The sequence below is a fragment of the Oryzias latipes genome, chromosome 17, assembly GCF_002234675.1.
Source record: "Oryzias latipes chromosome 17, ASM223467v1".
NCBI classification, from domain to species: Eukaryota; Metazoa; Chordata; class Actinopteri; order Beloniformes; family Adrianichthyidae; genus Oryzias; species Oryzias latipes.
Window position 1 is genome coordinate 1,313,528 of NC_019875.2, and position 26,473 is coordinate 1,340,000.

Sequence of the window (26,473 nt, forward strand, 5' to 3'; positions counted from 1 at the left end):
TGGGGTCATCTTGACCCACTAGACAGTGCTCTGAACCTTTTTTCTTCACTTATTTGTGATCTTCACTGGTGTCCATGGATGACATGAAATCTTTCCACCTTTATCCACCTTTGTCATGGTAGGAAGAACACGTCAATGGAAGGGGGGGGGTCATCTAAGATAGCACAAGGGTTACACGTTTCAACAATAAGAGATGCTGTCTTGTCTTCCTACTAAAATTTGACACTTAGAGAACAAAGCAATAAGAATGCCTTTTCACTCAAAGAGATTTTTTAGCTTTTTTCTGTTTTGTTTGATCAGAAAAGTAGATTTATCTGTGCTTACTGACTGAAAGAAGCTCTCCAAAGAAAGCAGGTTGTTTCTAGAAAAGTACTGCTTTCATCGGTGAACAGGACGGTGCAAACAAGTAATATATGAGTAATCATAAACACAGGCCAACACAAGATTATCCTTTATCTCATGAATGCAGGTCTTTTATTGTACATAAATTAAAACATGTGGAGACGTCACCACAAGATCTGATTTAGAAAGATAAAAAAGAGTATATCATAAAACAAACATGAAAAATTGGAAAGACACACATGTGGAATGCACAACTGTCAAATCCTCTTGAATCTACACAGCCATGTTTGTGAAATGACTGAGTCATGTAGCTAGTGGAAAGCAGGAGGAGAAAGACTTTATTCATCATCTGGCAGCTGCAGTTTCCTGCAAAGAAAAATCACACGCGAGCTCAAGTGCTGCACAGCAGCCACCGTGGAGCTCGGATGAAGGAAATCCCAGCATCAAACACACTGGAGCTCTTTTAATGAGTCTGAGCTTTTATTTTGAAGGTAATTTCCAGTTAACCCTCATGTGTCTCTGTTTTCAATAAAACATGGAGGGGTTAGCATGAAAGGTTGTCTAAGAATACCAGAGCACAAGTGAAGCAGACAGGGAGAGACGGAGAACTCTGTAAAAATCCTTCTGCAAACTATTCTTCTCTTTTTTCAAAGCTACTTCTGCGGTTGATGAGGCGTTCTGGGCCAAGTTTCCAGCAAACTAAACTGGCAATGAGGCGGTTGTGTTTGTCAAGACTTGAATCACTGTAGGGGAGGAAGAACGTTGCCAGATTTGGATGCATGACTGCAACACCTAAAGCTAATTTTACTCATTCAAAGTTCCTTTGACAGATTTCACTAGAAACACTATTTCCATCATTTTGATGTTATTACACCCAAACTTAAGACAATAATAAGATAGACACAAAAATAAAAACACTGGCCGTGTCAATAGCAGGTATTTCCACCATTTGCCTCAATGACAGCTTAACAGCGACGTCTCCTGCTCCTCACTAGCTTCATGACGTTGTTCTGAGGCGTTCCATGCTCCCATCAGTGCTGCATGCAGTTCTGCCAGGTCACTTGGGGGTGGGGGACGATCATCCAGCCCCTGCTTCAGCTGGTCCCAGATGTGCTCTATTAGGTTCAGGTCAGGGGTCATCGCTGGCCGTACCATATGAGGCTCTCCCCCTTCCTGTAGTCCAGCTGTGACAGTTCTGGCACCATGTGGTGGAGCATTACCATTAATGAACAGAAAGTTGGTGGAATTGGTGCTTGATGATGGGTCGTCTATCATTCCAGTCACAGCGGTGGAGTCGGTTGTGAACTGTTTGTCTGGAAACCCTAGTCCCCCTCACATCTGGTAGATATGGGCCTGGGGAGGCAGATGACCTTAAAGTTACTGCACAGCGCTCTCTCTCTCTCTTACACGCACACGCGCGCGCACACACACACACACACACACATGAACACGCACACACACACACACACACAGCTCTCAGTAAGCACCATTTCATGAAACAGATTGCAGAAAATAAATATGATTTATAGTTTAAGTGAAAAAAATGAAATTAAAAAATTTAACCAGAAGTCATCATCTGAGTAAAATTGACAAAATTAAAATTAGAAACCACAAATAATCAAAATGAATAAATAAAATCTAAAAAACCATGGCAAATGTTTTTGAAATGAAATTAGAGAGCCCTCATAAATGATGAGACCTTTGAGATGGAGGAAGATTATTCCAGTCGCTAGGTCCCTGAACACAAAAAGACTGCTTTTAATGTCTGGAAGCAGAAAAATTCACTTGGTCATCATGTTACATCATGTTGGTAAATCATGTTGTGAACTACGGGGGGGGGGGGGGGGGGTATTCCAGAAAGCAGGTTATGCTAGCTCCCACGGTAAGTTTGAGGCTAAGGAAGTTGATAACCTCAGCTTTCGGTTCCAGAAATGGAGGTATGTTTCAGGGTAGGTCAAGTTGCCATAGCAACTCATGCTCTGAACATAACCTGGTCTGGAGCAGGTTTAGTTGAAGGTTAGTTTGTTTTCAGAGAAGTGAAGCAGCATGGCGTGTCCATTTGAAGATGATTTAGTGGATGAAGAAGCTCAGATAATACTTTTTCCACCGTGAGAGGGTGATAAGACCACATATGGATGTTGGAAAGAGAAACTTTTTACTTTGATCTAACTTAATTATTTGCTTCAGTTAAGATAAATCATTTTTTGTTAAGTCAGTTTAAAAATAACACGTAGTTTTCAGACAGTTATTTTACTTTCATTTACTTTGATTCAATTAAGTAGGTGTAACTTTGGTGCTGCTGTTAGATCGGCACCGCAAGGGATTGTGGGATACCATTCCCTTTGCCCTTCTGGGCGGATTTGGGTTTAAGTGTGGCTTTTTGACCAAATGTGTTTAGTTGTTTTACTGTGTTTTTCGCCAAGTTATTTGTCCTACTATGCTTATGTCTCTGCACCATGAGTGAGAGTGAAGGAGGTAATGATGAATTATATAGCACCCCTACCATTCATTGCTGTGAACACAGTGATGAGAAATTCTTTAATGTATTTATGCCCAATGTGTATTTTTTCCCCCGTTCTTTTTATTGTTATAAAAATGAGAATATCTGCCGGCTCAAACTTAGACATAGAGATCAAGAAATATAATTAATTACGATGGAAAAAATATTAATTGAATTGGAGTAATATGACATTTAGTTGGATAAATACATGAATTTGAGTTGTATAAACAATTATTGAGTTTTACAGACGTAAGAAATTAGGTTGAATAAATTTAACTCAAGTATTTGTTACCAATAGAAGTAATTCATTTAAGTTGGCAAAATTGGATAAGTTATGTATATATATATATATACGTCACAATGAAAATGGAAATAAGATCAGAAACTCGTGCGTTTACTTTGTCTGTTCTTCTACTACAAGCAGAAACTCTTTCTTTTAATGATGCAGCCGTGTTACTTTTTTGATGGACGTATAATCTTTATACCCCGTAATTAATCTCAGACTCCGTCTCACTGAAGTATAGCGCTCTCTTTTGTTCTCCACGCGTTTCCATGGTGACTCCAGAAATCGGTGATCTATTGAGAATGTCTTTATGTACCTGCTGTGCACGTGCATTAACCCAGGGTTACCAAGTGGAGCGTAATTACGCTAACTCATATCCGGTCTTTTGGAACCGACATACCCAGAGTAAGCAAGTTCAGGCGTATTTCAGCCAGAGTTCAGGCTTAAAGTCAGGGTTAAACTAAAACGTATTAACATCCGAGTTTAATCACACGTTTTAACACATTTTTAACGTTTATGACATGACATGTTTTCTTTTACAGGTTGTTTTAAAGGTTTTTAAAGTTAGGATTTCTCCTTAATGGCAGCTTCACTGTTTTCTATATTAAAAGCATAGAAGCTTATGAAATTCATCTGAAGATTAGAGCTAATGAAGACATAAGATAAGTCACAATATCTTCATTAATCAGATTTGATTTGATTAGTGTTTGACACGTCAACATTTTGTGGTTTTGTAATCGTTCCCCCAGGCGCTCTACTCCATTTCCCATGCTGCCTTTCGAGGGGGGAGTGGTCGGCGCACGTGTTCGCTGGATGTCTCGCACGAAGTGAAGTGTGAGAAGATCCTGAGCTGCAGTCCGTGTGGGTCTGTGCTGCTGCTGCTGCTGCTGCTGCTGCTGGAGGTCAGCATGGCCGCGCAGGAGGACCAGGCGCTGCTGCTCCTGATCTTCCAGCACCTGAAGGGAAATGGCTTCACCAAAGCGGCCCGGGTTCTGGAAAAACACGTTCCTCAGGTGAGAACCTCCACTGAGTCTTAGGTGGGTCAGCGGACCGGGTTCTGTTTGTGACAGCCTGCTGGATTGGATGAAATGAGGAGTTTGCAGCTTTTGTGTCACGTGCAGAAACGCATGTCTATGTAAGTTATATAAGGAGTTGTTAAAAATGCATGCATACATGCCTGCTCCATGCATACATGCCTGCTCCATGCATACATGCCTGCTCCATGCATACATGCCTGCTCCATGCATACATGCCTGCTCCATGCATACATGCCTGCTTCATGCATACATGCCTTCATGCATACATGCCTTCATGCATGCTGCTGCTGCTTCAGGCCTCCAGGAGAAAAAGAACATGATGTTTCTGGAGCTGCTGGGCCTTTGAAACTGCAGCTCTGCTGCTGCACTCACTGCATTTATGTCGTTTATTCAAAGGTTTGGCCTATAATGTTTTATTATGTGAAATACTTTATTTAATTATATAATATAATTTATGAACATTTTTAAATCAACTTTCTTTTATTTTGAAAGTTCTGGTGTGAATGTACTACCAGGCAGAACATTCTTTCCATTTTAAAAACCGCTTCACCTGCTTTGTGTTTTGCTTATTCATGCATGTGCAAAGAAGTTGTTGTTTCCCACGAGGCATTTTTTTCTATTTTTGTTGCTTAGTTCAGCCTTAAGTCTAACATTTCCGACTCCAACTGTGGATCAAATGTCTAAAACTAAAATGTAGTTAAGGGAATCTTCTGCTGCTCGGCCTTCCTCCTTCTTGTTTTTTTGCCCCTCTGTTCTGCCCTCAGTGGCAGCATTCCTCCAGTGCAGGAAATTAATATTCTTTTTTTTGACTCACCGTTTTCTTTTCTTTATGTAACTGTCCTAGATTTCTTCTTTTAGTGATGCAACTTTATAGATTTGTTTTTTAGTTAAAGGTGGAGGCGCCGCCAGCAGAAAGTCTGCATGAAATCTACACTGGATGGATGAAGTAAGTATGTGGAATGTCTTAAACCTGCAAAGCTAAAATAGATAAAACACAAAACAATTGAACCTAAGATCAGTTAAACATATTTCTGATAGTAAACTTTAACACAGTTGTCTCACAGAACCATTAATTCTGAAGCAAATTCAATAAAAAAGGTAAAATATGAGCAGCCTCTTCAGTCTGATGTCGTTTGTATAAACAGTTTTATTTTAGATCGTGATTTTTTTTTGTCCTGTTATATCGGCATTAGTGACTTTTCCCAACTGAAAAAAACCTCTAAAATCTAAATGAATGTTGGCTGATGTTTTATTTATTCAAATCTAATATTATCCCATTATCATCAGATTTTTAGTCTTCATTTTATATTTTTGTAACATGGATTTAAGAAGCAATATAAATATTTGACCATCGTTACTTTATTATCGTCAGTGAAACTTGAGTCTTGTTGATGTGTGAGCTGGACTGTATTTTACTTAAAGTTTTACTGTGTTGTTAGGAGTTTTATTTTCAAGGTCAACACCAATTGTATTTGTAATCTGCTGGCTAGTGGTGGTTTACATAACTAGACCACTGATCTGACATAAAGCTGAAGGAGCTGAAGGGCTGCAGTCACACTGATATGGTCTCTAGAACTTGGCAATATTTAAGAAAAATTGGGCCAATGGGGGGTTATAGACCTTTAAGGAACAGAAGATGATCAGAGTGACGAATTAATTATGATGATGCTGTTATAACCCTTGTGCTATCCTAGGCACTTTAACGTTGGGAGTTGGGTCATCTAGACCCACTAGACAGTGCTCTGAACCTCTTTTCTTCAATGATTTGTGATCTTCACTGGTGTCCATGGATTACATGAAATCTTTCCACCTTTATCCACCTTTGTCATGGTAGGGAGAACACGTCAATGGAAGGGGGGGGGGGGGTCATCTGGACCCCATAGGACAGCACAAGGGTTAAGCCAAAATAAAGGATCTGTGTCGTTTTCAAAAGCATTGATTCTGCACAGCTGTAATAGTTCATTAGAGTTGTGGGCGGGACCGTTAGGGTGGAGCACCCCCCCACCCCCATGACCCATAACTTAGCTAACTTTTTCTGCGCTCTCCCGCTAACTTACAGCCCCTCACACCTAAAACCTAACAGTCATACAATAGCAGAAGACTGTATATGAGACGGTTGTTTAAAGATAAGAAGCAAGTATTTGAGTGTTCAAAGGAAAGCCCCTGCTGACAGCTGTAAATAATCCAAAACATTTGACACACTTTCCAGTTTGCTTAGAGTTTCGTTGGTCTTAAATTATGATTAAAATTTGAATCTTAATCATAGTTAAATAAACTTCAGAGAGAGACACGTTTTTTTATTTAAAACCTTTTCTGTTTTAGATCAACGTTAACGTTCTTATACTTCTGTTAAATGTTAGAACTGAGCAGGGGAAAATTTTGCAAACATATTTCTAAGATTTTTCCAAAGTTCTGGCTTTCGATAGGCCAACATTTCAAATGGTTTACAGCTTTTTCAACAAATTTTCAGAACACAATGCAGCCTAATATTTGCAATTCCATGAAATGTTTGGAGGGAATAAAATCCTACAAGTAGCAGCTAGAATCTTCTGAAGGGGCTGAACTTTTGTAAGCAGATATGTTGAAATTGCTGGATTTTGTTTATGCTTGAAAAAAGTAATGTAGAAGATTTCAATAGCATGAATGCTACATCAGCAGTCATACAAGAGGTTACAGGTCATGACTTGGAGTGTTGCCACAACATTGATATTATTAGTTTGTCGTTGGTCATTGATGTTTGTCTTCATGAATGTTCTTTTTATTTTAGGTTCTGCTCTCTAGCCCAACATGCCAAGCAGGAGACGGATGACAGCGTAAAGGAGAAGAGCGTCAAAGTGGAATTTACCACCAATGAAGAAGAGGCTGCACTTCCCAAACTCTGTGATTCCTCAGGAGAAGATGAAGTGAAGGCCAAGCTTCAGTTTGGTAAGGCTTACTTCAAGAAAGTTGACATTTTCAATGTTAATCATTGATAATCGTGACCTATTGGCATTAAAACTGTGTTTTCTGATGTTCCTCAGAGTGTGAGTCAGACATTGTTGAGTCTTCTCATCCAGAGAAGATCCCTGAAAGTCAGCTTGAGCCGCAGCGTGATGCCATAAATTCAGTCCAGTTAGAAGAATTGGACAGCGAGGGATCGGACTCCTCTGACACCGAAGTGGAGGAAGAAAAGATCAAAGAAGAACTGGCAAACATCAAGCAAGAGGTGAGCATACGCTCTGTCAGATGCACGTTGTGCTTCATGAACAGATTCATCACTTTCCAGCAAAGGCGAGTCGTCTCACCTGGAAAGAGACATGGTCTGCATCTGTTATTGCTCTGGTCTGAGGGTCATTGTCACAACATAAAGTGAAAGTACCATTAGGTGTGTGACATTTGTTTTTCCGCATTTGACCCCTCCCCTGGGGGAGCGGTGAGCTGCAGACTCACTAACGCTTGGGAATCATTTGGTGGATTAACCCCCCCAATCCAACCCCTGAATGCTGAGCGTCAAACAGGGACACAAAAACGGGTCCCATTTTTAGAGTCTTTGGAAGGAATCGGCCTGGATTTAAACACCCGACCTTCCAGTCACAGGGCGGACACTCTGCCACTAGGCCACAGAGCTGGCTAAGTTGGATGTAAAGATGTTTGGGAGAAATCATTTAAAAACTAGCACTAAATGAGAATTATACTATTAATACAGAATTAAAGAAAATAAACTATTTTTTTATAAACCCATAGAACTTGACCTTCTATTGGTAATAATGTTTAGGTTATAGTTTTATTTTTTAAGGAAAACATGAGAAACCTCAGAATTAAAATTCTGAAACACAGAGAAGAAAAAGTTTGATTTAAAAAAAAGTGTAAATAAACAACAAAACTTTAACAAAGCCAAACAAATAAATTAAATGCCAACAAATTTGATAAACTGACCTATAAATCTTAATTTAGCTTAATATGAAAGAAATACAAACAAACTGAAAAATAAATGCTAAACAGAAAAAGATAGTTCAAGTATTTTAAAAAGTGAATATTCCTAAAATGCTAAATAAATAGCAAACATGCTACGTTAGCTGATAAATTCAGATTTAGTCTAAGAATGTAAAGAACAGCGGCCATGCCGAGTTCCCTCACTGACCCCAAAAGACTGGATTTGATCCCAATTATTATTCATGCTTGCTACTTTTTCTTTGAAACGCCAAATATCATGTCACCCATTTGCTGAAGTAAATACACAAAAAATATGAACATTTTACAAAGACTATACAGAAATCTGAATAATTTATACAAAATAAATGTACATACCGGTACATATTTTCTAAGGAATTGAAGTAAACAGAATACAGCTGAAAGTGGCTGTTAAAGATTGAGTATTAAAATGTACGAGTCTTGCATAAAATACAAAGTTATGAACACTTTGATGTTGGAAAAAAGTTACATTTTTACTTAAAATGTAAGAAAATGTTATTCACATTCTATTGGAATCAAACAATTTAAGTATTACAAATGTCTTAACGGGACTTAGCGGCAGACTTTAGACTATTGTTTTAAAAGGTAAAAAAAAAGAAAGTTTCACAATTAGAATTGAATGAGTTGAGACTAATTGAACAATTCTAAAAGTGCCGCATTGGATGGTCAAATTCTTTGACATAGTGAGCCGGTTAAAGTAATGTAGCACGCTGAACAAAGGTCCTGGGAGAGAGAAAAGCCATTTCTTTAACTTACAAAACCTTTTTTTAATGAAATGCAAAACATAAGTCTGTTTTAAAACTTTTTCACAGAATTTGAGCTTTGCCATAGAAAGCCAAACTAATTGCTTCTCAAGGCTAAAATGTTTGACTTTCACTATATTAACTTTCAGAGACTAAAGAAAACCTTTGCAGAACAAGTTCTACTTAAACATGTAATCAATCTATATAACGGAGCGTTAGAATCGATGCTTTTATTTGTTGTTCTTTAGAAGAAAACATTTTTTTAACCTTTTGCATATTCAGGTTTTCTGACCACCAGAAAGCATCTCTTCTTTCAAATAATAGTAGGGAAAGCAGCCCGATAAATTGGTGATTGTTTTTGCTGCAGCAGCAGCAGACGGGCATAACTGCTGTGCAGTCACTGCGATAATGTGCAGCAGCAGTGTTGATGACCCAAACAGAGCATCCGTTCCTCGGATCTGCTGTTGCAACAGCGCCAGTGTGTCCACTGATGCAGCAGATAATGCTGTCTGCACAAACTGTCAGGACCATCTTCTTCTGCTTCTTCAGCTGGAAACACAAAGATCATTCTACTGATTAATACGTAAATTGGTTTGGAAACCTTCAAATCCAACGTTTTAAAGTGACAAGTGTTGTGGATTATGTAGAAATGATGTGCATGTTTTCTTAATAGGGTTCGGCTAAGGAGTCGGCTGAGGTGTCAAATGAGGAAAAAGTCTCTCCAGACATTCTTGAAACACTTCCATCCAGTCAGCCTGAGGTTGATCAGGCCTCAGATGGTGATCCGACTGACGGGCCTCAGAAGGATGCAGAAGCCTCAAAGGTTTGTGATTTACAGCCAAAAGGGTTCTCACGTCTTCGGTTATGACAAAAACAGTGAAAGGTTTTACCGGCTTTTCCTGTTTTGATTTTGGGAGGATGTGACTGGTCTACCGGCGCAGATGTGACCGGTGTACCGGCGCATCTGTGACCGGTGTACCGGCGTATCTGTGACCGGTGTACCGGCGCATCTGTGACCGGTGTACCGGCCCCTCTGTGACCGGTGTACCGGCGCATCTGTGACGGTGTACCGGCGCAGATGTGACCGGTGTACCGGCGCATCTGTGACGGTGTACCGGCGCAGATGTGACCGGTGTACCGGCGCAGATGTGACCGGTGTACCGGCGCATCTGTGACCGGTGTACCGGCGCATCTGTGACAGGTGTACCGGCGCAGATGTGACCGGTGTACCGGAGCATCTGTGACCGGTGTACCGGCGCAGATGTGACCGGTGTACCGGCGCATCTGTGACCAGTGTACCGGCGCATGTGTGACCGGTGTACCGGCGCATCTGTGACCGGTGTACCGGCGCATCTGTGACCGTTGTACCGGCGCATCTGTGACCGGTGTACCGGCGCATCTGTGACCGGTGTACCGGCGCATCTGTGACGGTGTACCGGCGCAGATGTGACCGGTGTACCGGCGCATGTGTGACCGGTGTACCGGCGCATGTGTGACCGGTGTACCGGCGCATGTGTGACCGTTGTACCGGCGCATCTGTGACCGGTGTACCGGCGCATCTGTGACCGGTGTACCGGCGCATCTGTGACCGGTGTACCGGCGCATCTGTGACCGGTGTACCGGCGCATCTGTGACGGTGTACCGGCGCAGATGTGACCGGTGTACCGGCGCAGATGTGACCGGTGTACCGACGCAGATGTGACCGGTGTACCGGCGCAGATGTGACCGGTGTTCCGGTACAGATGTGAATGCACCTTCATGGTTGAGTTGAAGCATTTCGGATTGCCGTGACAGCTACCTACTCTGAACGTCCTCCCCATCTGCTTCTTTCTGAAGACCTCCACTCAAACAACCAAAGCTGCACAGAGCCTCCGTTCTTCCAGCTCCCCCAGGGCACATCTGCAACTTGTTTGACAGAGTTCTGGGCCTGGCGGGGGGGGGGTGCATACTTGTGTTGTTTAGCATTCAGGAGGCAACACTCCAACATTTCTGCAAAAATTTTTCCCCTTAATTTTTTGTTTTTATGGTGTGTGACCCATCTGGAGTGGTTACATCAGCTGAATCAGAAAAACAACAGCTCATACTTTCTTCTTTAGTCATTGGATGAGGTTCGGTAGTGAAGTTAGTATCTTGGGAAATCAGGATGCTGCAGTTTACAAGCAGAAATGAGCCCAAAAACAAATGTATAGTTAGGAAACTGACAAAAGCATTAAGTAAATTTATGAGATGAATGCCTAAGCTTTCTGTTTTTCTAAAAAATGTAGTTGTAGTTTAGTTTCTTGGTTTTATACATATGACGGAGTTTTAGGGCCATCAAAAAAAAAAGTAAAATTACGAGATTTTAAGTTGTAAATTTATACGAAAAAAAACTTGTAAATTTAAAGAGGAGGTGAGCTCACAGAGCAGTAAGTGAGCGCAGCAGCAGCAGAGCAGACCGACTAAACTCATTTGTTTGATTTACGATTTATTAAGGGTTTATTCATTGATTGGCGGCTTGCAGGATCACTGCAGCTCCTTGATGAAGCCGTCGGTGTCCCTGCAGATGTCCACTTCAATCCTTTCTTCCTCCACCAAAGACCAGAGGCCTCATTTATAAACGTTGCGTACGCACAAAAGAAGGCGTACGCCACTCTCTACGCAATAGTTGAGATTTATAAAAAGCAAACTTGACGGGAAAATGTGCGGTCCTTCACGCTCTGACCCAGGCGTACGCACAAAAACGGGTGAAATGAGAAACGGCGACACCGTCGGCAGATGGAAGAAACACGTGAAAGTGAAAATGACAATACTGCCTCTCATAAATAACACGAAGACTTCACAAAGTAAGTCTTACAATTAACAGCTACACGAACACCCGTTTGATCGATCAGCAGTGAAACAAACAAAAAAAAAATCAAACGAAAATTACAACAGAAATTCAAATGAACACTTATTTGCAGAAAGAAAAGTGAAATATGTTCTGCAATATTGGCATGTTGTGCAATTCATCTTCATAAATAATATAGTTAACAGAACGAAATAATGTACAAAACTGATATTCTGGTCAATGTGTCCGTCTGGCGGAGCAGATATAGGTGCAGACAGACAGACAGATGGATAGATAGAGAGAGATGCATTAATTGTCCACTGGGGAAAGTTGTGTTCATAGTAAAACATTTCTTCATTAGCTACAGAATTATGGTATTCATGCATATGCCTTTAGTTTGTTTTATTTTTGATAAAACAATGTATGGCGTATGTCTCAACCATTCAGAAAGCAACAAGAACTTACATTTGCGCTGAACAATTTCCCATTTCCACGTCGATTATTACCGACATCTGTAGCTTGTCAGATGTAATTAAATGGATGGAAATAAAATGCCCCATCACAATGCGTAATGACGCACAATGGCTGATCTGGCGCTCTTAGATGTGGCAAATGGAAGAATTCGGAGTGAACGCATCTTTAGACACCAAGAAGACGTGCTGGCAAACGAGGACGAGTGGCTTATGAGCCGGTTCAGACTTCCTCGAGCCGTCCTCTTGGACCTCTGCGGGCTTTTGGGGGTTTGTCACCCAGTGCATCTGGCGCGTCGGTGTTCCCCTGCGCCTCAGTCACCACTCCACTAAGGGATTCCCCAATTCTTGCCGCTTGTCTCTCATCAAGAGGGGTCAGTTCCGGTGCCCCCCCCCCCACCCGTGGCAGAGACACTCTGGCGATGGAGCGCTAGACGTTTTTTTGCCTCGACTTTGATGTCCGACCATTTCTTTTTTATTTCGGCCACGGTCCGAGGTTGTGAGGCTGCAGCATTTACGGCGTCTGCCACCGTCTGCCACTCACGTGCCTTTTTGGCATTAGTAATGCCCACACTGTGCCCTCCAAACAACACTTTTCTCCTCTTTTCCACCTCGCCAACGATAACTTCTACTTCACTGGGCAACTATGGGCATGTAATGAGGCCGCAAAAGCTGCGCAGCATTTAGAATTGGTTGTGATTTATTAAGAGAAAGATGCGTAGGATGTGCGTGCGCACGGTTTTATAAATCCGAATATTTCTGTGCGTACGCACGTCCTATGTTTCATCCGTACGCTACTTCTGACGCAAATCCTACGCAAAGTTTTATAAATGAGGCCCCAGATCTCTACGTTTGTGTGATGCTTCAGTCTGAGGAGGAGCACTTTTTGGCATTTTCAACATGCTAATGCTAATATTACAGATTTTTTTCATACATCTTTATTGTTTTATGTTGAAACGGGACGTTTCATCTGGAGGAGGGGGCGTATGTAACACTGTTTACTTCCACATTGGTGTTTGGATGACAGGTTCATGACGTAATGTGACAGATGAACTTCAGGTTATGTGAATGAAAAGGAGAATAAAGGCTGCAGCGATCATCTACACCCAAACGTGTCTCTGAGCTCCTTATTTTACAGATGACACTCCGCTTTACTGACACTGAACCCCAGAAAGACGGCTACACTGACAATAATCTGATTTTGAGTCGCTAAAAGGTTCAGGATCTCTTTGTTTTAAACCTATAATCCGGAAATAAAGCTTCACAAAAGGCTCCACGTATTTCATCTTCAAGCTAGGCTCCAATAAACGGACAACTTTGGTGTTTTTTTTCTCGTTAATCTCTGACTTTCTTTCTCGTAAATTTATGACTTAAAAGTCGTAGTTAAACTTTTTTTTTGTTTCTTTTTAAACTGGCCCTACACTCCGTTGTACAGACAAGCCCTTATCTAATACAGTTTTATTTTTCAGGAGCTGATCACTCTTTCAAGCACCTCTGAGGTTCCAGATGAAGCTCCTGCATCAGAAAAGGTGGAGATTGATCTAACGAAAGATGTTCTCGATGAAGAGAAGGATGAGGAAAAGCCTGCTTTGGAGGTGCTATCTTTTAGTAGCCACTGCTACACTCCGGTCATCCATGTTGAGAAGAGGAGAAAAAAGTGAATTTGTGTCATCAGTTAGAGGCTGTCGGCTCATAACTTCTCTTTTCTCTTCCTAAAAGCCGACTGAGCTCATCATTGTAGATCTAACAGAAGAGGAGACAAATGATCACCTAGCAGAGAGCCAAGTCCCGCCTCCTGCAGGTATGAGTAGCCAATAGACAAGACAAGTGATCCTTGTGCAGCTGTTAGGCATGGGATCTTTTCCGCTTGTTTCTCACCATGCCGACAAGACTTACGCTCTGCTGTGAAGACGCAGCTCAAAGAAGTCAGTGTGAAGGCTCTGATCACGCCCGGCTGCTCGCCTCAGAGCTGCAGGAAGTCCTTTACTGCAAAGAAATGCTCAGATCAGAGGCATTACCCAGTCACAACTATGTGAAGAACCATAGGTTCAAAAACGGACTGGAACCTGCTTTTTCAGGCCCTAGTTTTCCTTTCATTTTGAGTTTTTGTTCAGAAGTGGAGAAAGAGAACAGCAGCCTCTTGTCCCGTGTGAAGTGTGAGCCCTTGGAGGGCCACACATTGTTTTGTGTTAGATTTTAATGGCAGCCAGATGGAAAACTACTTTCAGTGAGTCTTTCCAGAGGAGTACGGAACTTCAGCACAAAACCTGAAAGTCAAATTGGAAGCTCTGTAGATGTCAGCTTTTGTCTTGATTTCACACCAAATTTTCATTTCTATATAACTTTGTAAACAAACTCCACACGTGATACATTGGCTGGCTCCTGATATACAAGGGCAGAGGGATCTTCATTGTGTAAGCCCAAAATAGAATATAAAATCTATTTGTTTATCAATATTATAACTGAAAGTGCCCCTTCCATCATATGTAGTAAGTGATCCAGATCTTGAAGCTATAAAGAGTTCCAAACCATTACACCACCACCACCATGTTTTACACGTGTTTAGTTTATTATACTGTACATTTTTTTTACCATTAGTAAGGAATTTTTTTTCATTAGTAAGGAATTAAAGTAACATATATAACATATATAACATATATAGCTAATAAACAAGTTTAGGCACAGATGTGTACAAAGCATTATGCCAGTTCCAAAAAAAAACAGATAATAAATACATAAGAGAGGCAGAATAAAATCAGTCAGTTTTTTTCCCCCTTTCCCCTTAAATTCTTTCAACACAGTCTGTCCGCTTCCAGATGAGACAGAAATGGTTCCCATGTACCTGAGAGAGTGGTTAGTGAGCAGCTTCTTGAAGATCAGGGTTTCATTTGTACAATTGAAAGCAAATCAGTCTTTTTTTTCTCATTCATTTGCTTCCGTTTGTTCTCTTATGGGGTCAAGGGGCTGCTGGAGCCTATCCCAGCCACTTGTAGGCAAAGGCAGGGGACACCCTGGACAGGTCGCCAGTCTGTTGCAGGACCACAATCGCACACAAATGCACACTCACATTCACAGCTATGGACAATATATCCCTTGTGCTATCCTAGGCACTTTAACATTGGGAGTTGGGTCATCTAGACACGTGTTTTTCAACCAGTGTGCCGCGGCACATTAGTGTGCCGTGAGAAATTGCCCTCATTAACTAGTCTAAAAACATTTTCATCTCCAGGAAATCAGCTCTTTGTTCATCCAAACAGGCCCTGATAAAACACTGAGAAGTTAAGAATATGAAATATCATAAAATTATTTTTTCTTTGTGTTTATATGATTCTATTAAAGACATTTTGATAAGAATGACGTTACCGCGATTTAGCTGCAGCTATAACTGTGTAAGGAAAAGTCCCGCCCCTTTAACTGTCTCCACCAATCATTCTTGGAGGCTTAATCACACGTCATCAGTCTGACCAATAAGAAGTGGTTAAAGTCTTCACTTCCTTGTTTCGATTTAGCGCAAAAAAGTCTCTCTGTTCTAACAAAAATACCAGCTAAAGCTCGTCTTTAGCGCTGTAGCTTTCCACAGAATCTGGTATCAGACTGGAACAAGTGAACAAAACCATGAAGCTCAAAGACGCTGGTCTTTCTGCGGTCGGCGGATTACGGGCACTACATCTCCCATGATGCAGTAAAGTGACTGTCTTAGCGCACAATGAGTCTCTCCTCTCAACGTCTTAAAACAACGAAAACACATCAAACAGTTTTTGAATCTTTTGACAGAATTTTTAATACATCTTTTAGAAAAAACAGCTGCAGCTTCCAGCGTTTTCTGCAACAGTTATCACAAAAATGCATGTGAGGTTGCAGAGCGGCTGTAGATCAATACAGACTGAGCTTTTTCTTTTTTTTTTATTTATCTATTTATTTGAATGCTGGTGTGCCGCGGGATTTTTGTCAAGGTTAAAGTGTGCCGTGGCTCAAAAAAGGTTGAAAAACACTGATCTAGACCCACTAGACAGTGCTCTGAACCTTTTTTCTTCAATGATTTGTGATCTTCACTGGTGTCCATGGATTACATGAAATCTTTCCACCTTTATCCACCTTTGTCATGGTAGGGAGAACACCTCAATGTAAGGGGGGGTCATCTGGACTCCCTAAGCACAAGGGTAAGAGTGACCAATGAACCTATGAAGCATGTTTTTGGACGGTGGGAGGAAGCCGGAGTCCCCAAAGAAAACCCCAGCATGCACAGGGAGAACTCTTTGATATTCTGTTTCAGGTTCCCCCAGCTGGGCTGCACGGTGGTGCAGTGGTTAGCGCTTGCCTCACAGCAAGAGGGCCCCTGGTTCAAGTCCCAAAAAGGAATTGGAAGATGGAGCAACAGGGGATTTCCATTCTTGTAGAATTAGTCTCTTGGCCACTATCATTCCCAGTTCCAGTGATCGCTGCATGGTTGCAGGGGTTTTCTTAATTATCTGTGAGCAGCCAAAAATGGCGAGTCCTGCTTTAGGCTGGAGAGGTTTTGTGTAGGCCTTAGAAAACCAGTCGAATATTTTAGACCAGCATCCAGTTAGACACAGCAGAACCTCACTTATCACACATTGAGTAGATAACTCAATACCCAACTCCACCTTCCAAGCGTCCCTTATTTTCACAGTATGTGCAACAAAAGAATTATCAAAAAGATAGATGTACAATGTTAGAAACGAGACCTGTCTATGACGAAAGAAGTGTGAGTGAGGTAAGTTCTATTGTTCCAGGAGCTGAGCTGATTGAATGATTGAACATTTTCTGTTAGTGTTTAGGTTTTTCCATTGAAATGAGGCCATTCTTTCTCCAATCATGGTAGGATTTTTGTTATTCCAGATATAAGAAAGAAGAATTGAATCATGCACTTTTCAAAAAAGGTTGAAGTAAGATAATATGGGAGATTTTGACATAAGTATAGAAATCTGAGAAGAGATCTTTTTTCTAGAATTTACACGACTAATCATTTATGGGGGAAGGCTTTTCCAGGTTTCAATATCTTGTGTAAGTTTCAATAGAAATTGAGGAATGTTTAATTTAAATATTGATTCAGGATTTTTAGGAATTACCAAACCAAGATAGTCTAAATGGTCATCAACCAACTTCAATTGAACACTGTCATGAAAACCTGGAGTGGATGCGGTGTAGTGATGTAGTTTGACCGAGAGTAAACTCTTAACCAAGCTTCAGGTTAAGTCTTCCCTGGAGCCTCATACCTTCATGCTGGATAATTTGTGTATTTGGCATGTCTTTGTCTGCAGCTGTCTCGGCACAGAACATGTTGATGGCTTTAGTCTGTTTAAGTATTTCTCATGGATCTGGGTTCAGTGAGCTGCCGCCGGCTCTGACAGCTCTGTCCAGAGGAGTTTTCCAGCTCGTCACTCACTCCTAGAACGTCTCAGAGGGCTTTATAAAGCTTGTCAGGGCTTGTTAACAAAACCCAGCAATAAATCTGTTCTGCCGGAGCCCAGTCTTCTTGATTTTATGGGAGTGAGGAGCACAAGTGTAACAGAGATTTTTGATATGATTTTTCATCTTAAACTCATGATTTCATTTGGAGAATTTTCATAAATATGTTCATCAGAGATTCTGGTGAGAAGGGAACAACGTTTTGACTTTATATGACTTGTAAAACTGTCGCCATGCTTCTAAATATGAGAGGGTTAGATCTCCGAGAAGCTGAAGGCTGCCTTGTTGTTTTCCTTTTTCTCTCCCAGTTTGCACGGTAATGAAAATGCACCAAAATGGGTCAGCGGTGATAGAACGTTTTGCTTTGTTACTAGAAAAAGCTCGGCTTCAGGAGAAGCGGAGGTTCTGCAGACGTTAGGTGCATCAGGGTGACGATGACTCTGTGTTGAGGCCTCACTGCCAAGAAGACAGCACACAGCTCCTGGGGGTTTTCATCCCAAATGATATTTCAGAGCAAATTTTCACTTGTTTTAAAAATCCTGAATTCAATCAGTTGGATTTGGGGATAACATGAAAAAGCACTAGGGCTATTCTATGTCAGACATTAACTCTTGATTATTAAATGATATTAGAACGTATCGTGAGCTGTCCTGTATGAGAACTGAACAGAGTGAGTGTGACATCACCCATAGAAGATGCCTTCTGGCTCCAACTACTGTATGTAAAGTCAACTCTGCCGCAGTTTCTTTCCCAGTACAGATGCTGACACGTTGTAGTCAGACGTCGTCAGTGATTGGTTTGAGCGTCACTGTTTCTGTTTCAACCACTCTCACCAATCAGGAGTGAGCTTGTTGGAAGGCCACACCCCTACCACTTGAAAGCAGGTTACACAAAATCTGTCAGACATTTTGAAGGTTGGATGTCACACCACACACTTTTACTGGGGCATCAGATTGGCCAGAATATAACTTGAATGACTTGCAATAAAGAAAGAATATCGTGAAAATTAAGGATTGGCAAGAACATGTTTGAAAAAACAGATCAATAATGTTTATTCTGACAAATAGAATGACTAACAGCTGTTTATTTCTCTATAGAAGTCTGTGGGGTTTTGGTTTCTTGGAGCCAGCGGTACTTACTGGGGGGAGGGGTCACTCAGTCCAGTTCTCTTCTACGGTCAATTTTACCATCCTGTTATAATGCCCTCCTGTTTAAAATATTACAGTTACTGAGTGGTGTAGATCTAATTCCAGTCGCAGCTCTGGTCCAGAAACAGCTGGTAGTTTGATCCACCCATCCACCAAATCTGCTTCCTGTCTGTCTTTTATCTGACAAACAGAAACCAGGGCCTACATTTTTCTCCTTTCAAGTACATGCATAAACTGTCCAAAATGTTGATTTAACATTTACTGGCCTGTGTTTCTGCAACCCTGAAAGAGATGAAGATCGGATGATTTACAAATCATGAACTGGATTTTGTTAAAAAACATGGTTGTAGAAATGATGACAGTGCTCCTTTATAATAATGCAGGACACCTTCCTTTTTCAAATGAAAATGTGAAAATGGTCTGTGTGAGAAAAGTGTATAAAGTGTGTAGTGAGATGTTTTACAGCCTTAGAACATCTAGAATGATTGTAAACAGGAACGCTGACTGCTTTAGGGATTCTGCTTATAGCGAGTGATTTTTAGAAGGTAACTCCTGCGATCAACACGGGAACACTGTTCACACATTTACCCTCATTGCTAAATAACAGACGGAGTCTGATGATGAAAACTGTAGAGCTTTTGCTGGACTAACCTCACTCTTTGTGAATGTTATAGCTTTAGGAAGCGGGATGACCTGTCAGATGGTTGGCTATCCCATCTGAAAAGTAGGTCAAGCAGCTGCTTGGAGGAAGCTGCTCTGAGGTTTTAGTGAACAAGGCCAGACAAACCATGCTGCTCTTCTGGAGCTTCTGTGATGAAGGCTCTGGGTTTTCTGCTTCCTTCAGGGTTTTCTTTCCATCTGCCCCTTTGGCTCCTCTGTATCATTTAGGTTACACTCTACTTTAAAGTTGATAATCTCAAGTACTCCTCACAGTTTTGTCATCATAATGTAAACTTGAGCCTGTTTTGATTTTGTTTTAAGCATACATTTTACATGTTGTTATAAAAAGGTTTGCTCTTCACTGATCTCCCTCTGTCTGCAGTGCTGTCAGTATCACAGACCAATCTGCAGAACCAAAACACTTTTGACTGCTTTAAGTGCTAAACGGTGCTAAAAAAACCTTTAGAACACCAAACTAACAATCTGCTTTTCAAAAATACATTTCAGACTGTGCCACAGAGGAGCCAAAAGATAAAGAAGAGGAGGAGGAGGAGGAGGAGCAGGAAGAAGAAAATGATGAAAAATCTGAGGTAGTTAAATATGGATATTCACATATATTCATATTTTAAAACCATTTATTACAACAATTTGTGTTTGATTCTTCAGTCTGCTGGGGGCGCTGATCTCCCTTCTGAGCTGAATCCTGATGCTGCTGCAGAAAAGTCAACAAATGCACAAAAACAAACTGAAGCTGCTGACCCCCCCACCTCTCAATTTGGTAACAGTGCCACCTGCTGGAAGCAGAGACCTGATGTGTTCCCCTTATTTAGGGGGAAAAAGCCAGGAAACGCATATTTGTTGTAAAAATCAGTTTTTAATCAAACCCACAGAACAATACGTTGTTTTCTAAAACTTTAGTAAATGATAATGACTACAACATATTACAAATCAGAAATGAACATTTTTGTAATTGTATTTGGTTGTACTGCTTTTATGATGTGTGTGGAAACGCAGTGCCTGAAATGAAACACAGAAAATCCCCTTTCAAGGCTACATAAAGTGTTCATCTTAAAAGGCTTGAACTTAGTTCACCTCAGAAACTCTTCAGTTGCTAAATGTAGTTGATTGAAAGAGAAGCATTTCCTCTGTTGCAGTCGTGCAGATGAGGTGGAGTTCTTCATCTTAGATGCTGCAGGTTCCTGCAGCTTTTACAACTAATCAGTATTTTTCAATCAGTTCTGATTTTTCACATTTCTGTGAAGCATGTGAGCATAAACTGAAGACTTTAGATCAAATGTTAGTTGATCTCTAAAATCCAACATGATGTTAAAAAAGAGCTTTAGTGGCTGGTTTAGATGTGAAACCAAGAATAACTGAGACTTGAGCACGAGTTCAGGATGGTGCTGTTGTCAGAGTTTGATGTTTACTTCTACAGATGTGCCTGAAGAACCAGAAGTCTCCATTATCCTCAACATCCAGACTGATTGTGAAGCAGTTCAACAGGAAAGCAGCCAGTCTGTTCCAGAGGAATCTTCTGAAAGCTGTGGAGACTCCAAAACTCCCAAAAAGAAGAAAAAGAGGATGAAAAGAAACATGGAGATGCCCATAACTGACACACAGGCCACAGACACACCCTCCACCAGTGCCTCTGACCCGAGTGAGACACCTCTGACCAGTAAGGCCTCCAAAAAGAAGAAGAGACACCAGAAGAGGAACAAGGCCGACCAGAAGAAAGAGGAAGACCCGGCAGAGGAGGAGGAGGAGTTCATTCCTTTAGCTGCATCGGAGAAGAAAAAGGCAAAGAAGAGGAAAAGAGATAAAGAAGCTGTTGACACTACTTTTGAAACCAAAACTACAAAGACGGGAGTTAAAGACTTGGAGGAAGAGGAGAATACTCCAGCAGAAATGACAGAAAAACCAAAGAAGAAAAAGAAAAAAAAGGAGAAGGAGGCGCCATCTGAAGAAGCACCAGCAGAAGGCGACGAGGAGACAAAGATGGAAAGCATTGATGGTTAGACCAACACAAAACAATCTTTTTAAACACCAGCATTTATTAGAATTTCATTAGCGATACCCTTCTCTTCCTGTAGATGGCAGCACTGCTCTGCTCTTTTCAGGAAAAAAGAAGAAGCGTCTGTGCAGGAAGCTGAGCCTGAGGACAAGACAGAGATTTCATGGGAAAAAGGAGAAGATGAGGAAGATGATGAACAGCATGCATAGCAGAAAGAAGCTGAAGTTAGTGCTGCATTCTTCATGTTTTAAACTAACTAGAAAATGTTATTGAAACAAATCCTTACCCCCCAAAAGGAAATATGTTGGTGTAGGCTCCTTTCTGAATTCTGCCCTGCAGCAGTCCTGAACTGCAAGGAAAAGATTGTTTTTTTACGATTCGTCTTTCTTATAGCTTGTTTGAGCGAATATTTCGCCCTCGCCATAAACGCAAAAACTCACCAAAATTTGCGTACACGGACTTTTGGGTCTGCTGAATGACCCTTCCCCACAAATGACAACATCACAGCGGGAGAAACCTCCAAAGAATTAAAGGGGCTGAAATATAAAATGTCAAAATACATGAAACCAAAACACAGGTGTCATCCAAAAGACGTTTTGAGATTATGGGATGGCCACACAACCTATGGCTTGGCGGTCATTTCATGGCAAAGTGTGATTTTCAAATTTACCCACATTATGGGAATATAAAACTTGTTTTCTGAGTGATCTTAACTCAATTTCACGCACACTGCACCAGCTTAGGTCTACAACCCAAGTTTTGTTGACCTTTGACCTCGAGAAGAGGCCATCCTCTTGATATTTCCTAAACAAAATCACCTTTATACCAGCTACAAATTTAAACTCCTAGGGATTTCCATCTATAACCTCAGAACACCTTGAACACATTCAGGAAGCTACTTTGGGAAAAATGTTGGGTACATTATGAACGCGGCGTAGCAAGATTGCAAGAGTGGGGTTTCCCTGTTGCTCGCAGTTTTTTTATTGGAATATTGTGAAAGTTTAATACACGAATCCCTGGCTCAAGCTGAACGAAACGTTATAGCGTACAACTAAATTAGGATTGTGGACTTGGTTCAATGAAACCTTTGTTGCCAAGGAAATCCAAATATTTGCTTTTGCAGACACTTCTAAAACCTCCATAGACGTTTACAGCAGCCCCAGACGACCCAAAAAGATAAAATGGTTGCTGTAGAGATAAAAAGCCACCATTTGAAACAAATGACTTTGCAGTGCTGAGCAGGGTGACTTGGGAAGATGGGGAGAGTGAGGGGCGTTTAGCAGCAGCTCAGCCCGTGAGGACGGGTCAAAGGGGGGCAACGCGTACCGCCTGCCACCATAAAACGCAGCTTTCACTTTTTCTTTATGGTTGTAACAGCATTTTTGTTTAAATGAGCTACAGTTTCTGCGACTAAAATGCAGAAACTCGTGAAATCTTCTAGAAGATGCACTAAAATGGTCACTGGTTTAGTTTCTTTCTGTTGCACAATTTTCAATGTACACAAACATAAACACAGAATGTAGATCCGAAAAATTGGGGCAGCTTTTATTAGGTATTTTTATAAATGCAGGTTTAACAAAAGTAGAAAAAAAAACAAATTTTTTTTGATATAGAACAATATTTACTTTTTAAAACTTTTTTTTTAATGTCCATTTCTCAATAAAAACACATTTTTCAGACAAAACAAAGAAACTGTGGATGAGAAGACTCAGATGAATCCAGTCAAAGGAGCCCAGACTGAACACGAGACAGAGATCAAACCACCAAAGAGGAGGAGGAAGAAGATGAAGATCATTACGGAACAGGAAGAAAGTTCCTTAAAGGAAAACGAGCCTCCAGCCAAAGAGAAGAAATCCATGAAAATGAGGGCTAAAAACCGAGCGGAGGAAGAATTTCCTGAGGAAGACTTGTGTCTTCTTTCAAATGGAGAGAAAAAAAAGAAGAAAAAGAAGAAAAAGAAGGATGAGGATGAAAACGCAAATAAAAGTCCAGGTTCTGTTGAGATGAGTCAGCCTCCACTGTCTAAGAAAAGAAGTAAGTTTTTTAGGTTTTCCTGTGGGGTCCAGCAGGCTTTACAGTTTGACTCTTTCTCACCGGTTGATTTAGATAAAAAACAAACAGAAAAGTTTTCCAAAAAGTTACATGAATTCTTGAACTTTTCTTCAGAGAAGCGCAGCCTGAAGGCCGGACTGGAGGATGCAAGTCTGGATGCAGACTCTCTCACTCCTGCTGTTTCTGCTGTAAGATGTTTTCTAAAAACAAAAAAAAGGAACATAAAATACAAGACATCTAAACCAAATTCAACTCATATTATGGTTTGTTTGACTGATTGTATTTTTGTTTGATGTTTTTAAATAGTTTTTCCACATTTTTTCATTTTCAGAAAAAGAAAAAGTCCTCCAGCTAGACAATTACCTGATTGCATCAGTGTGAGTAACATCCACACATTTCCATATCAATAAGTTGTGTTGTTTATAACTATTTTTAAGTCACGTTGAGTGAAGCAAATAAGTGTTTGGATTCCCTGAAAATCAAGGAGGGGATCTGACATTTTCATCTTAGGTGGATGTCCACTGTGACAGACATGATCAAAAAAGAAAACAAATCACATTGACGGATTTTTTTGCTGCAAACCCCTGTCTAACAACTAGAAATTTGACCCTCTGAAAGGCAGTTGGTCCACCTTTAAAAAGCTTCCCTCCCCTCCACCTAAGATCCTAAGGTAGAAGCACCTGTTTGAGCTCATCAGCTGCATAAAGACACTTGTCCTCCACATACAAACAGTAAGACTGCAACTACAAACATTGCAAAGACCAAAGCGCTGTCCAAAGATACCAGAGACAAAATTGTAGACCTCCACACGGCTGGAACAGAGCTATGGGGCAATTACCAAGCTGCTTGTTGAAAACAGATCCTCTGTTGGAGCAATAATTAGAAAATGGAAGAAGCTAAACATGACTGTCAACCCCCTTTTGGACCGAGGCTGCATGCACCTCGTGGTCTCAATGATCCTAATGCTTCATTCACACTGGATTCCATTTGTGTGTCATGGGCAGTGAGTTTATTTTCCCCTCCCGGGTTGATGCTCAAACTGGGCCACAGACAAATGGAAGTAACGTTTGAAAAAGCCGTCAAGCTCCCGGTGCAGGAGTGAAGTACAGCGGGAGAGACTGAAGGAACTGGTGAACCCAGACGAGGCGCCGTGCGTGCCCGTGCCTCTGGAGAGCTTTCCCGAACACAGAAACCCAAGCTACTCGCTCGACATCATCAATGTTTTCCATGATGTGGCAAGCCCAGAAAAACTTTGACCGCAGACGCGAATATGACGTACGAATCACGTGTCAATGACCTGGAAAGACCACCGTTTCCAAGGTCACTGTTGGTATACACTAAATATATAAAAATATTTTACTGTATTTATCCCACAATGGGAAATTTGTTCTCCACATTTGACCCATCCCCTGGGAGAGCGGTGAGCTGCAGCCGAACCGCCTTCGGGAGGCAGTAGCGTTAAGGGTCTTGCCCAAGGGCCCCCACTGGGTGATGTTAATTGCTCTCCCTTGATATGGTAATTGCCCATGTTCATTCCCCTCCGGGAATCGAACCCTGGTTTCCTGCATGATAGCCTTTTGAACTGAGCTACCCAGCCGCTAGAAGACTTCATGGTTTGAAATGATGCATGGCATGGAAGGTTCCCCTGCTTAAACCAGCACATGTCCATCTAAAGTTTGCCAATGACCATTTGGACGATCCAGAGGGAGAAAGTCATGTGGTCAGATGAGACCAAAATAGAAATTTTTGGTCTTAATTCCATTTGCAGTGTTTGGAGGAAGAAGAATGATTTGCACCATCCCTACTTTGAAGCATGGGGGTGGTAGCGTCATGCTATGGTGGTGTTTTTCGCACATGGGACAGGACAACTGCACTGTGTTAAGGAGAGGATGACGGGGGCATGTATTGTGAGATTTTGGGGAACAACCTCCTTCCCTCGGTTGGAGTATTGAAGATGGGTCGTGTTATGCACATCAGCTTTTTGAGTAAAGATGGGAATTGGTCTTTTATTATTCAAAGATTTGTAAGTTTTTTGACAGACTGAAGGAATATAATTTAGTTTGACTCAAAAATGTTCCCTTGAAACACTGTTTTTTCTTTTCTCTCATGTTGTCTCCGTTTTCCAGTTTGTGTGGAGGTAAATGTGATCAACTCTGTATTTCATTCTCAGGGTTTCTCCTGGATCAGACGGCGGGTGAGGAGGTCTGCATGTTGGACCTGAAAGCCAAAGATCAAAACACGTTTGTGCCTTTTTCCTTTACAGTTCTGAGGAATTTGTAAAGGAACAGTTGTGTGTTTCCTTTTTCACGGTCTTTAGTTTGTCAGTTAGTTTACCTCAGGTCTGACATAAAGAATTAGCCTGTCACGTTTAACTGTGAAATCCTTTCAGCAACATTTCTTTTTGAGGAAATGTTGACTATTTGATGTTTAAAAAAAAGACCAAGCTTTTTGGGAAAAAGAAAGTTTGACCTGTTACAGTTTGGATATAGATAAAAATGTATTAACACAAGCTTAAAACTACTTCCACACACTCCTGGAAAATGACTGTAGCAAACTGATGCTTGTCACAATGTTGTTTACACTCGGTCTATAAGCTGTGAAGTTTTCTTTAACTATGCACCAAAGTTTCTGCTGTTGGAGGGACTGTTAAAGTTGCTGTAATAAACAGAACGTCTGACTTCCTCGTCTTTCTGTCTGAAAAATGGAACCAGCATTAATCAGGGTTAGCAGCTGCTCTTCACTCTGAGCAGTGAGATTTGACGTGGGTGTGAATCCCGTCTTAAATGTCATCCAGTGTAAAATCACCAAATGTATAGACTGTCCCTGCATGACCTCTTCTCAGTCTGATGGCGTTTCTCTGCTGTGACTAAATGCAGTTAAACCCAAACACGTTTCTGTGATAGGGCAAAAACTTTCACAAGTGACATTTTTAAACTAATGTCTGTTATGTCATATTGTCTTATTGTCAAGTGGGACAAGACATGGTAAAAAAAGACCAAACAGCCAAATCACTTTAAAACCACCAAAATACATTTAAAAG

At 41.1% G+C, this 26,473-nt stretch overlaps 1 protein-coding gene across 1 annotated transcript; it reads left to right on the plus strand.

Moving 5' to 3' along the window:
• The first annotated feature begins 1,545 nt into the window (after positions 1-1,545).
• LOC101156679 (DNA ligase 1) lies at positions 1,546-26,110 on the plus strand. Its single transcript, XM_011485943.2, has 16 exons — positions 1,546-1,578; positions 3,875-4,138; positions 5,050-5,108; positions 6,930-7,087; positions 7,183-7,367; positions 9,530-9,679; positions 13,602-13,727; positions 13,852-13,933; positions 19,878-19,960; positions 20,037-20,148; positions 20,806-21,381; positions 21,461-21,605; positions 23,060-23,415; positions 23,548-23,621; positions 23,765-23,810; positions 25,604-26,110. The coding sequence occupies exons 1-15, from the start codon at positions 1,546-1,548 to the stop codon at positions 23,786-23,788; spliced, it is 2,427 nt and encodes an 808-aa protein (XP_011484245.2). The 3' UTR covers positions 23,789-23,810; positions 25,604-26,110.
• The last annotated feature ends 363 nt before the right edge of the window (positions 26,111-26,473 follow it).

Coding starts and splice junctions, on each gene's coding strand:
- LOC101156679 (XM_011485943.2), top strand. CDS start 1,546: ATGTGGTGGAGCATTACCATTAATGAACAGAAA. Junction 7,088..7,182: donor GAAGGCCAAGCTTCAGTTTG/GTAAGGCTTACT, acceptor GATGTTCCTCAG/AGTGTGAGTCAGACATTGTT. Junction 21,606..23,059: donor CATAGCAGAAAGAAGCTGAA/GTTAGTGCTGCA, acceptor CACATTTTTCAG/ACAAAACAAAGAAACTGTGG.